General features: G+C 27.4%; 1 protein-coding gene across 1 annotated transcript; it reads right to left on the reverse strand.

Annotated features, from left to right (window-relative positions):
• Positions 1–1,570: 1,570 nt before the first annotated feature.
• On the reverse strand, positions 1,571–5,923 carry LOC112784590 (GDSL esterase/lipase WDL1). Its single transcript, XM_025827853.3, has 6 exons — positions 5,582–5,923; positions 4,458–4,535; positions 3,684–3,824; positions 3,077–3,153; positions 2,843–2,992; positions 1,571–2,123 (listed from the first exon to the last, which is right to left on the reverse strand). Exons 1-6 carry the CDS (start codon positions 5,690–5,692, stop codon positions 1,910–1,912), a joined length of 771 nt encoding a protein of 256 aa, XP_025683638.1. The 5' UTR covers positions 5,693–5,923; the 3' UTR covers positions 1,571–1,909.
• Positions 5,924–14,416: the final 8,493 nt, after the last annotated feature.

The following is a 14,416-nucleotide window of genomic DNA, read 5'->3' on the forward strand; positions in this document are numbered from 1 at the left end:
CTTTTTTTTGGAATGGAATATTTACAGAATCCCCATGAATAGGACCAAACCTTATTCCATGGTATTTACATAAGACCAAGAAGGGGTGAGTAGTGGCCTCGACCTCCAAAATTTTTAGAAACTATATTTATATATGAGATATGTATTTAAAAAAATAAAAAATATTATATAATTTAGTATTTTTATATGTATTATTTTTTATTATGTGATAGATTTATATCTTAATTATTTAATTCACTAATATTTTTCACTTAACTAATTTAATATCATACTTGTAACTTTCAAATTAGTTTTTATATAATAATCTCTATATTTATTTAAAAAAATCATTTGTTTATTTTATATTAACATATTTAAAATTTATATTATTATATTAATAATAACTTACGTAGTTATATTTTGGTAATCACATCATGTACTTTAGATATTCTTTTCTTATAAAAAATACTTATTTTTTTTTCTAAATTTACGTTGTTGAAAGAAAAACTTTTATAAAAATATCTTATATCTTATATTCTATAAAAGTATTGTGTCTTTCAAATAATTAATAATTTATCATTTATTTTCAAATTTTTAAAAAATTTTAAAAGAATTAATTTTAATTAATAAGATATGTGATCATTTTTAACTAAACACGTTATAAATTATTGGTACTTTATAATTTTATAATGTACTATTGATATTGTTATATTTTTTTATGTAACTATCATATTAAAAATAAAATTGTGAAAAAATTTATATATATATATATATATATATTGATAAATTTTTTGAAAAACTAACTCTAATAACTATATGTTAATTATTTTTGTGAAATAAAAAATTTTTTATCTAAAATGCGGCCCCTCCATACTAAACTTTCTGGATCCGTCCCTGGCTACACATCTAAATCTAATACATCGATCGTAAAACGATTACTTAGGGTAAGTTATAGAAAACAATATAATTTATATAATATTTGTTTTTTCTCAAATTAAATAACAATGCATATTTTTGGTGACTAAATAACAATGCATATAAAAAGGATTAAAATTAAAGAAAAACTGTTCAAAATTAAATAATAATATTAGTGACAACTACAACGATAACAAAAATAATCGTGGTGGTAGTTATAGAATAATGATGATGAAGAAGAATAATAATTAAGAAACAAATAAATAAATAGATAAACGAAAGATAAATTTATAAAACAAATTTTAATTTTAGTTTGATAGATGCGTTTATATCCCTTCAAATTTAATGAATAATGCAAAATCAATGTAAATTTTTAATAAAAAAATGGAAAATTAAGTATTAGGTAAATTTATTAAATATTTTTTATTTTTTTTTAAAAAACTCTAAATTACATATTATTTTGGTATTATTAAACCAAGAATACCAAAATAAAATTAAAGAAAAGAAGCATAAAATAAGTATAACGATAAAACAGATTCTAGCCATAGCACAAAATATTGATAACTCATCACCTGTAGCACAACTGACCAATATGATCACTTCAGATTGGTTTTTATGGTTAAATCAGTCATTAACTACATTGCTAAAAGACGAAACGTTAAAGGAGACTGGATAGTACAAGGAATATGGTGTTTCGCATACTTGATAATTTTCCTATATTATATTGTTATACATTAAACAGTGAGTAATATCATCACATCATCTGATGGACATAGACTCTACTCCGATCATCATTTTCATTTGTGTCATGAAATTACAAATTTGTTAACTCACAAAGACCATATTGTAAAATATAACAAAAATACTCTTACTACTCAAGGCAATGTTCTAAATAAGAAAAATCAGAAATAAGGAAACTACCATTTCCTGTGGGCTCTGTCATGTGCCTAATGAAAATAATAAAGGCCAGAGACCATGATTAATTAAGTTTGATAAAATGATAAACCCTAAAAACCTAGTCCCACTGAACTTCCCTATAGAAAGTCCACTCAGAAGGATTCAGTGTAGTTTTGCCATCAGCAGCAACAAGATCATATGGTGAATCTTCTGCAAATTCAGTTGGCATGGACTTCCAATGAAGGCATGGCTCCCAATCAGCCTCCTTGAGCACTTTCAGTATCTCCTTCACCACAATTTTGCTTCCCTCAGATGCCAAATGTATACCATCACTGCACAAATTATTTAAAAATGAGAACAAATTAAACAAGGATTAAATAACCTTTTTATCTCTGTAAAATTAATGATTTATAGTTTTGGTCCCTGTAAAATTGTTTTTGAGGTGTTGCCTTAAAAATTTCCAAAAAGTATGTGAAATTGTCCCAATCATACCACAAATAGATCAAGTTGGAGATTGCTAATGATGCTTTGAACCATAGGTGCAAAGTTGATCAACTTAGGTCTCTTCCACATTCAATTATTTTGAAGGTTAAATTACTCTAGAGTTCCTATAGTCTCACTCAATTTTCAGTTAGGTCCTTATAGTTTAAGCCATTTATATTGTGACAGAACTTTCAATTTGGTGTCTATATTTTAAACATTTCCATTCAAGTCTTACTAAACAAATTATTTTCAAATAAGTCCCTCTAATTTAAGATTCTGTATACAAGATGATAAATCAAGCCGTACAAATTTCGGCCAAGTCCTTTTCTTTTGCTAACTAAGCATTGGGGATTGATCACGAAAACTTTACGAATTAATTTGTATGGATATGCTGTGATCTAGCCATAAACAATCTTGCACAGAAAAAGAAGCACAAGATACTTGAGAAGATTCAGAGAAAGATACATTCATTGGAAAATTTGATTGCAAAAGATAACAGAGTTTTGGAATTTCATGCTATATGAGCATAAAAAATAAAGAATGATAAAGGAGAGGTTCTGCAGCTTACGTAAAACAAGCATTCATCCAATCGTCTCTCTTCTGTAGTGCATTGAAAAGATCAATGACTTTCACATCCAGTTCCTTGCATAGCTTTATGCATGCTTCTGAATAGCTTTGGCACAATTCATTTGTTCTTACCAGCTCGCTAAATATTCCACTGATTAAGAAAATAATCTATTTAGAGCTTACTGTTATTGGAATTACAGAAACAAAACGTAACAGAAAAATGTCTTCAGCTTACCTAGTATTTCCTTTTACTTTTTCTTCATTGACAGGTGGACAGCTAAGAACAAGGATACGCATCGTTTCAGAGAGGCTCTGACAATCAAAATACACGCATTAAATTATAGATAGCAGTTTCCGATTAGAAAATGCAAATATGATCATGTTTTTATTGGTAAAAAGATCATTGTAAGTTTAAGATTCATTTTCTATTATGTAGAAGGTTAAAAAAATTGGTGGTCTTCCTACATCTACATCAATTCAAGAATCCAATTTTTCAATTCTCAAATCTCACCTAGTAAACAATAACAACTAAAACTTGTCCCACTGAGTTAGCTAAGTGAAGTAAACAATGCTATAGCCTTCCGTTGTAAACTATATTTACATTTAAACCATTAATACCTAAATCTCTTTTGATCTCACCTAGATAAACATTTACTTCCTTGATTCGGTGACCCATTGTGCTTGGTACACTTTGGTAAAGATGTTGAATGAATTCAGTACAACATTTCATTGTTTGAGTATTCTGTTGTTTAAAAATCAAAATATACCTGTTTGCGGTACTAGGTAATGAGATCCATCTAGAAAGAACCTCATGCTTAAAGAAGAAGACAGAGAAGAAGTACCTGAAGATGAACCAGAATCTTCCTCATGTTCTCAATATATTCAGGAAGAGGCACATGAGGGCCAAGGCCAGATGAGTGAGGACCCATGGAATCATTACCTCCAAAATAAACTATTACAAGAGTAGGTTGTGCAGCAGCATCCTGGGAAATTGGAAAAAAGAACATCATATGATGTAAGTACAATAATATTGAAAGGTAAGCACATAAATAAATAGCTACATGTGCATTGCTTGATACTTTCCATGGATCCGACATTGGTCTGCATGATATGTGACAAACTGCCTAATAATAATATCCTAATACTCCATAGGTTTTTAGTATAATGATAAAAAAAACCCAGGTTCCAAAACCAAAATGCCTTTACTTTTCTAAGGCACAGAAATATCTTTATTAATTTTTTAAATAGAAATTTATATTGTAATGTAGCTTGGAGCAATAAGGTTTCTACCAGTGTACTTGTTCTTCTTTCTTTAACCCCATGTGGATTTATGGACTAAATCCTTCCTCAACAAAAATCTGATATATTCCCTTTTAATCAGTCAAAGTTAGAAAGATATCTTCCTAAGTGCTACTACAACAATATAAATAAACAACCAAAACTAGTGAATACTGAATAAATCGTATCCGATCAAAAGAGCTTAAATAGTTAAACCATAAGATACATCAATCAACTACAATGAAAAAATAAAAGCTGCGCCAAATTGCATCATATTGGATTCAATAGCTTAGTTATCTGCCATATGAATGTTGCTTTTAGAGGCACAAATACACTACCTTTGGGAAAACTTTATGGAGGACTTGAAGGGCACGTCGTGAGTTCCATCCATAGTATCCCCTAAGCACTATGTCTGCCTACAATTAGCATTCTGGAATCAGCATAAATTAACAGAAGAGCAGCCTCCATAATATTACTTTACATGAAGAGACACTAAAAGCAAACAGAAACATGATAGTGACGCAGAACCACATGAATAACAAGATTTGCACTAAACACTCAGAAATGTTAATGTCCATCATGGGTGAGCATGAGCAAAGTTGAAGTTTAAATTTGAACCAGGACAGACACATAGTTTTAGCCAAATATAATAAGAAACTCATTTTATTTTATTTATTAAATCAGAAAAAGTTTAAGTAAGTTCGGCATGATCATCCTACTAGAGTCAGAGCATGTCTCTAGGCTTTTTGAATGCTTACAGATTACCTACCAAAGTGGCATTCGCATTGGCAACAAGAGTCAAACTCTAATCTTTTTGGGATACAAGTTCGTTTCTTGTCTACTATGTCAACCATTTCTGGTGATAGGAAAGAAACTTGTAACCTAAATTAATTGAACAACCTCTTTGTCATAATTTTCTTCTTCAATTTTAAAAAATAAACCCACTAAAAGAAGGAAGATTGATCATATGTTGAAAACTTCCAAAAAGTCAAAATGATACAAGACATAAAGCTTATTAATGTCATCAGACTCCGAAACACAGCCTTAGGCCCCCCAAAGTTTTGACAGTTCATCATCTTAGTACATTTGCTTTTCCCTTAAGCATTGCCCCCAAATAGTGGGAACGTTCCTCTCTAACCTAATACCTAATAGTTCCAAAAACAACATATTTTCATTTAGATTTATACATAAACACAAGCAATGTATTTGCCTGAACATTTGAGTAGTTTAATCTGATAGTAAGTGCTCAAATCTTGCTATTACGGTTAGGATTAGAATACTGAAATCATCTCAGTTTTTACTGCTATCATAATTATTGATAAAAATGGATGCTTTATGATTAAGCCATTAAGGTTCTATAGTGTATGATTCATTCAACAAAACAGAGGGAGACATCAAAACAAATTGATCAAAGAATCGAGAGAGAGAGAGAGAGAGAGAGAGAGAGAGAGGGTAGTAGGACCTTGCGAGAGTAGATGTCGGAGAGAATGGTACCCCAACCGCCATGGCTGTAACTAAGCTGAACAATGGAGGATCCAAAGAGAACAAATTGAGGCCTTGAAGGTCCAACCATGACTCTCGCTCTCTCTCTCTCTCAACAATAACAATAAGAGTTTGTGACGGTGATTGTGACAGATTGAAAAAGAGACATCCAGAGAGAGAGTAGGTTGTTAAGAAGTGAAACTAACTCGGGGGTCAACTCCCAAGAAGACCTGCTAGGCATTCATTCACACTAGTGGTAGTTCCTTACTGTATTGTTTTTTTGTTAGTATGCATTAATCCGTCTTTGTAATTCAACATGGTGCAAATCAAAATCATATTTCATATATTTATATAAAGAAAAAGTTTAAAAAATCATCACTTTTATTAAAATTTGGTCAATACTTTATTATCAAAAGAAAAATAAATAATTTTTTATTATTAGATATAATCTCATACTATTAAAAATACTATCGATGACTAATTAATTACTATAAATCATAAAATCTACTACCCCTAATACTCCTCAAATATAAATATGTATAATTCATTCTGAATGTATATTTTATATTTTATAAATAATATTTTTGTTATAATTTTATATATTTTTATTCACCTAGTTGTTATTATTTACGTGAAGAATTTTTATTTTCATGTAAGTTTCACTTATTATTTATTGGGTGTTAATTTTAAATTGTGGCTGTGAGATGTGTGTTTTTTAAATTATGAATTATGATTTTATACTCCTTAATATTGATCTTTTTAAGCCTCCCAAGTTTATTCAATTTGCACAATAGTCCTCCTTCCTTTGTTGTTGTAATGGATTTCAAAGCTATTGCAGCAGCCCATCCATGGGTTCCATGATTCCACCCTTTCTTCTCTAAAAGGTTGCTGCTTAAAGTGGAGTCAACAAGAAACTTTTATGCATATAGGGGCAAATTTTGGATTTTTTTTTATTTTAAAAATATTCTTAAATTTTATTTTGTTTTAATTTTATCAATTTTAATTTTATTAATATATTTTTTGATAACTAAATTTTTAAAAAATTTAGGATCAATTCAACAATAATATATGATAATTATGTCTGATAGACTTGTGTTAAAGGTTTGTTCTTGTAAAATTATTACTAAATTAATCATAATTTATTTAAAAAATTATCCGCTAGAGATAAAATTGATGCAAATCTAAAAGCTTCTAGGATAAAATTAAAACAAAATAAAATATATAAATATTTTTAAAAAATTTTAAAGACAAAACTTATATTTTATCTATTTTTTTAAATGAGACACCCAAAACGAAAATAAATATAGGGGCAATATTAAAACAAAGTATTTTACTTAAAAAATAGGGTTAACTATTAGTTTAGTACCCGAAAGATTCAGCCGCTAACAAAAAAATTACTGGAAGATGTTATCGACAAAATTGAATGATTTGAAATTGCGGCAAAAATAATTAATAATTATTATATTTTTTTGTAAATGACAAAAAAAACTTTTGTATTTAACAAACGACTTTATCCATTTAGTAAAAAAAAAACGACTTTATCCATTTGATCTGAATTTTTATAGCAATATTTAAACAAATATTTAGCAGGGGCACACAAAAAATCGAAGCAAATTTTAATCTTTAGATTTTTCTTTTTATTTTTCAAAAAAATGTGATCTTTCATAATAAAATTATTTTAAAAAAATTCACTTGACATAAAATTATCAAATTTTAATGATAAAAAAATCTTATTTTTTTAATAATAATTACAAAAATTTACATCAAAATCTGATCTCTAAAATTTTTTAATATACACATATATAATTAATATTTACATGTTTGGTCGTATTTTTAAATCTTTCAAAAATTTATTTATTGTTAGCATTTTTTGAGATTTTTTTTATCAGGAATGTAAATTTTTTAATATTATTTTAATAATTTATTTTATAAAAATATTATTTATACACCAATATAAACTATCATATATTTATATATAAATATATTTATAATTTAATTAATTTTTAATATATATTTTATAGTTGATTTTGATATTCACTTTGACATGGTTCTTTCCTTATTAAAAATAGGCGGATTAAGCAGGTAAGGTAGGGTATGAGATATATATATAAAAATTATAGACGTAGTGAAAAAAGTGAGTATTAACCTACAATTTTTTTTTTATAAAAATTTGAAATAACGACTAAATTAGTTGATGATCATATTATTTATAATTTTGTTAGATTTCTTTAAAAAAAATTTTTAATTTCAATTTAAACTTAGTTTTTTATTTTTTATTTTATTAATATGTATAAAATTTGGAATGGTTGACTTTTATTTTTGTTTGAATTTTTTTTCTTTACAAATAGAATCGAGTAGGGTAGAGTTTAAAATTTTAGACTACAAATAGAGTTACAGTTAAAAAATTTTCAAATAAAATATACTAAAATTTTTTAAAAAAATTTAAACCCGTTGATAAAATTAACCCTCTTTCTTTTCTCTTTAGCTTCCTTCCTTAATATATATATGCTAAAACCATCGTCTTATTCGTTATAACAATAATAAATACTAAATTCGGCATTTCGGCCCCATTTTTTTTTTTTTTAAATCTTAGGATGGGTAAAATTTTTATTCAATAAATAAAAATAAAAAGTTTAGGTCCTAAACTTGTGTTCCCTGACCAAAGATAAGTTACAAAACATTTCTAATTATTTATTTTCTAATCTATATTGGTAATCTTATTCAAAATAACGTTATCTTAAAAGAGCAAATAATCCATCATTTTTATAAAAATAGTATTTATGAGTAAAAAAAATAATTAAATATGCGAGTTATTTTCATGTTAGATCAGTCTTAAACTTAATGTGAAGAATTTAAACTATATGATCTATATGATATATCATTATTAAAATTAAAAAGCAAAAATTAAATATTAAAATAGAAAGATAAGAGAAGTTAGAGATGGTAAAATTTTTCGAGACGCAGAGATTTCTGTAAAAATTGCTCCGAATAAGAATCCGACTGTAAAAAATTTTTTTTTGTGGAAATAAAGATGGGGGACAAATTTTTTCCAAAGCAAGTGCAGGGATTCGAGCGGGGATCCCCGCCCCTGTCCCGCTAATCCCCAAATTCATAAATTTACTGAATTTGTTCTTAATAATTTATTTCTCATATATGTTTTAATCATTTCACATATATATATACTCAAAACTCTTAATCCTCGTTTGCATATATAACCCTTATTCAATTGTTCATACTCCATCCAACCTCTCTGCAGTCACCCCTCGCTACTCTCCCTTCTCACCGCATCGTCAGACCTCATCGTGCCATCAACCTCACCGCGTCGTGCTCTTTATTTGCGGCGTTCTTTTCCATAACTTTATCGTCGTATCCATTCTTCTCTCTGTTATCGCGTCTCTCACCTCGTTCATTGTTCTATTTTCTGTCTCGCCGTTGCGTCTTCCGACTGTACCATTTCAAAAAAGTCAACATTTTGTCATTTAGACTTTTTCTATAAAATCTTATTATTTTTATATAGAATAGATACTTGCAGCTCTATTCATATAGAAATTAATAATTAGTTAGAATTATTATATTGATGGAAAATAAAATTTTCGCAAAAAATAAAATTTCGTAAAAGATAGAAATAAAAAATAATATTTTCCACGACGAGAGACGGAAATAAAAAACATATTTAGGAGCGAAAATAAAAAGCAGAAAGACATCCCGATCCCGGTTGACATCCTAAGGCTTGGTTTGGTAAAGCTTTTCGAAGATGTGCTTGTGCTTTTTAAAAGCTCAAGCTCCTCATTTTGTGTTTGGTAAATAAAAAAAATCATATGCTTGTGCTTGCAGCTTTTAAAAGATCGGGGTACTTTTGAAAGCACTTAAGATAGAGCTTTTCAAAGTTGGCTTGTGCTTTTCAAAATTTAAAAGTCTAATATAACTTCATATGTTAACTAATTTTCAAATTTAATGCTTACATTTATGTCTATTATAGTATTTTTAAATTTTAAAAGCTATTTTACCAAATGTAATTGTTGTTACTTGTGATTATTAAAAGTAATTTTTAATTTGGTTTACCAAACATAAATATTACAACTTTTAAAAAGCCATCTTTTAAAAGTTAGCTTTTATAAACTACTTTTGAAAAGTAAAAGATTTACCAAACTAAGCCTAAGAGAGGCGGAAGAAAATAAGGGACTACAGTTGTGTATGTGACCATGTCTAAGGCAAAGCAATAATAATGCACAGAATCACACAACTTAATATATAAGGAAACCACGTATGTCTAGGTGAATAAAAAAAAATAGAATTGCTATTTTAGAAAAAAGAGTGCTAAAGGATCAGTAGAATTTGTAATGGATAGCTATTAATTAGTCATTATCTATGATGTATGGATATTGACACGGACACAAGACACGATACGATATGGGACACACTTTTAAAATCTTATAAGATACGGAAATATGCATACATATAAAATATAAATTATTTTTTAGATAAATTGTAATGATATTTTGATATTTTATTGATATTAAAATATAAATTAATTTTTGTAATTATTTTTAATATCTTATTTTAATTATATTAAGTATTTAAAATATTTTTTGTTTTAATAAATAATAATATATACTATATCTAAATTTATTTCAAGAATATATGTTAAGAATAAGACTGGACACGCTGACACGTGATGATATTTAGGTGTGTCCAAGCGTGTCCGGAGAATAATTTTTTACTTTTTATTAAGACACGGTTGGACATAGCTGACACGCGTGTCGGATGAATGTCGGTGAATGTCCTATCCAAAATGTGTCCAACACGTGGATACGATAACTCAGCGAAGTGTCCGTGCTTCATAGGTCATGATCAATATTTTTAATAGTATGAGATGATATCTAATAACATAGAATTACTCAATTTTCTTTTAATGGTTAAATATTGGTTAGATTTCAATAAAAGTGATAGTCCCTAAGCTTTCTCAATTAGAACAAAAATAAAAAAAATTTGTTGCTTAAAAGAAAGTTATTTCCAATTTGTTTGCATGACCACATATATAATCACTTATGAGTGAGAATAAGTATATATAGAGAATTAATTTATAATTATATTAGTCAATTTTTTATTGTAAAATTAATTTTTTTTAACTTTTGTTTTTTGTAAAAAAATTAAAATTTAAAATTTAAAATTTAATATTTATAAAAAATAATAACTTTAAAAATTAATTGATATTTAACTACTCCTAAAAGAAAAGAACTCTTTAATTAATCTTATCATATAGTTCATAAGATGCAATGAATGAACATGCCAGTAACTCATAATTTCCTAATGAGTTATTGGTGAAATTGAAATGAATGAATGAATAGTTCAATAAAAGTGTGACAAGTAGTCGATGGAGAAGTAGGTTATCCTCTTTATGACTACAATAATGATTCTTCGGTTAGGGCTGAGACCTCACCAAACAAAACTAAATGCATTGAAGATTATTCAATAAAGAAAATTAAATATGGCAACGAGAGTAAATAAATAGAGTAATTACTAATTACCCAGTCCATGGAGTTGTAAAAATCAGCACTTTTAATAAACAGAAGGAATAAGAGTGTCATTTTAACATCTCATAGGAGAGGAAAATAAAATTTTTTCAACTTTTTAAAAGTTCAAAATAGTCCTTTCGAATTATTTATAAATTGATAAATTTTAATCTTTAAATTTTTTTATCTATTTATTTCAAATTTAATTATTCATATATACAAAAAATTTATATATTTCCAAGTTTTAAATTATAAATTAATTTTAAAAGTTTTTAAAAAATAATAATTTAAAATATTAAATAAAATCATATTTATTTTTTATCATGTAAAATATTAATTTAATTTGTAAGTACTATATTTTATGATATTTTTTAATGATGAAGAAGAGAATGAATGAGCTTGCGGAAAATTTTTATTTAACATTAAATTTTCACATAAACAGTTAAAAATATTTGTACAAATGTTTATGAAAGTAATACTTTAAAACTTGCATGCAATGCAATGCAAACTAAATCATCTATAAAATAAATTTTGTAAGTTTTGATCAATTACAAGGCCAATGTGAATGATTTATAAAATCTCAATACAATATAAAAACTCCTAATACTTTGCAACATTAAAAAAATATCTTACCAAATTCAAGTATTTTGTTCATATTTTTTTTAAGCTTTGAAATTCATTGGTTGTAATGTTGCATAAAATAAGCTTGCAATTAAAACTATTTATGCTACTACAATTAATATTATATCAAGAACAAATAGATTTTTTTACCTATAAATATTTTTCTAAATTTATTTGGTGTCAATATCTTAAGAGTTTAGGTATATAAATAATGGTCTTTATAATATAATGACATCTTAGATTTAGTTGTTATTATTATAGTTTTTACATTATCTCGATGTATGTAATATATTTTAATGATTAAATAATATTATTTTTTATAATATTTTAGTGTTAGTAAATAACTTTTATATATTGTTATTTTTTGTATTTTTTATTTATTATACATATATATTCAATAATATTTTATTATTGAGTAAAGTATTATTTTTGTCCCCAACGTTTGGGGTAAGTCCTATTTATGTCCCTAACATTTAAATCGTCCTATTTGTATCCTTAACATTTATAAAAGTGATTCAATGTTATCCTACTATCAATTATACCAACAAATCAGATTATATTTTTCAATAATTTTTACTTGGATGTATTCATTCTCAATTAGGTCTCACTTGAATGTGTTCGATTTTAATATTATACCCACTATTTGTGTTTAGATTCAATTATGTCCCTAGAAAAGTGAATTATGTAAATGTTGTAGGAATTAGTTTCAACTTTTGATGAGCTATTTTTCGGAGTGGATCATCGATTCTATCCCAGACATTTGTATTCTAACTTCAAGAAAAGATTTTTAAAACTCAAACTAAAGCGTTCATGATGTGTAATTGACGGTAGGATAACATTGAATCACTTTTATAAACGTTAGGGATACAAATAGGACGATTTAAACGTTAGGGACACAAATAGGATTTAACCCAAACGTTGGGGACAAAACGATACTTTACTTTTTATTATTTTAATTAATAAAAATATTATAAAACATTGATTTTTGAAAAAACATTAAAAATATTTGAAGGAATTGTTTTGGAACTTTAAAAAATTTTCAAAGACTATTTTGATATTTTTCAAATTTTTTGGAGATTATTTTATGCTTCATGTTGAGGATTGATCTGTCCAACCTTTGCACATGTGAATATTTAACGATTACATATGCGAGTTAATATTTCACGTCAGTCACCAATAATGACTAACAAAAAAAGAAACATTGAAAACTATTTTGTGTATTTTTAAGCCTAATAAAAAACTAAAATATCCGATTTGAGAAATCTCAAAGACTAATGTGGATGATTATTCAAATAAATATTAGTTTTCCTTTATTTCAAGAATTAAAAGAATTGTTTATTTATTTTATTCGAAATTTACTAAATAAATTAAATTGTACTCATCAGTACGTACAATATAAAATGAGGTTGAACACCACTGTTCACGCATATCACATCAATTTAATGTATATAGAGCAATAGCGCTAGAATACGATCAAGATTGTTTGGTATAGCTAGTGGTACTTAGGTTAGATAAATCTTGAACAACTTTTTTATATAAAGATCCAATAATAACTACTCTCGAACATTTGACTTGCTAATTAAACATGTAATCCGCATTTGGGCATGCATTTCAATTTACTTAGGAATCCTAGTTTGGGTATTTTACCGAAAACCATAAATAGCGGTACAAATTGGTTGGAACTTTTAGTTATTGCAATCACAATGTTGCACCGCACGTTGCTACACGAGTTGATAGAAATTACGAATTCAGGTTCTCAATACATTAAATACTGTTTTAAAAAATGTATAAATTTTTATTTTTGTATTTCTTTTATATTTATATTTGTATTTTTGTTTCTCAATATATTGACGACTCATAACTTCGATACATAAAAGGACTTAAAAAATATAATCAGTAAAATAAAAAACTTTAATTTATAGACTCAAACTATGTATATCATGCTAATGACGGCGTATGTACTATTTTTAATGTATATTCCTTTATTTTTTATTTTTATATTAAAAATAATTGATAAAAAATGAAAAAAAATATACTAAAAAAATATATAAAAAAGAGCACAAGCAACATTTTTTCCTGTCATTATATTAGGACCAAACTCCGTATGCCACACAGCGAGTTTTTTAATTTTGATATGGGAAGGTGCTGGTGTTTCGCAGCGTTATGGGATTTTGGGGTGTTTGACGGAGCTGTGATGGCGTTAATGAAGAAATCGGTGGCACCGATGGGTGGGACGGAAATCGGTGGGACCGATTACTGCACTCTTAGCTAACGTCTTCCAGCACCCACAAATCGGTGGCACCGATTTAATACCCTTAGCCTCTCTCTCTCCCTAGCACAAATCGGTGGCACCGATTTAATACCCCTTAGCCTTTTCCTCACACAAATCGGTGGCACCGATTCCTTCCTCCTCAAATCGATGCCTCTGATTTTTTTTCCCAAAATTCCAAAAAAGCAACGCCGTCATAACAGTGTAAATCACCCGTAATTATCATATCCCAGCATAACTCACACCCCCAAATCATATCTAAAAAAATCAGCCCCACACAGCATGTGACTTGTTCTCACGTTAGGACTCATGTATCATGTTCATATATACTAGGGTTTTCAACTTTCATTACTTAGTCAATGTATTATATTTGCATTTATTATATGGTTTTTGTATTGCCACCACTAGTGAC

The sequence above is a fragment of the Arachis hypogaea genome, chromosome 20 (genome assembly GCF_003086295.3).
Source record: "Arachis hypogaea cultivar Tifrunner chromosome 20, arahy.Tifrunner.gnm2.J5K5, whole genome shotgun sequence".
NCBI classification, from domain to species: Eukaryota; Viridiplantae; Streptophyta; class Magnoliopsida; order Fabales; family Fabaceae; genus Arachis; species Arachis hypogaea.

Coding starts and splice junctions, on each gene's coding strand:
- LOC112784590 (XM_025827853.3), bottom strand. CDS start 5,692: ATGGTTGGACCTTCAAGGCCTCAATTTGTTCTCTTTGGATCCTCCATT. Junction 3,825..4,457: donor TCCATAAAGTTTTCCCAAAG/GTAGTGTATTTG, acceptor CCAATTTCCCAG/GATGCTGCTGCACAACCTAC. Junction 3,154..3,683: donor AGATTCTGGTTCATCTTCAG/GTACTTCTTCTC, acceptor TTTGATTGTCAG/AGCCTCTCTGAAACGATGCG.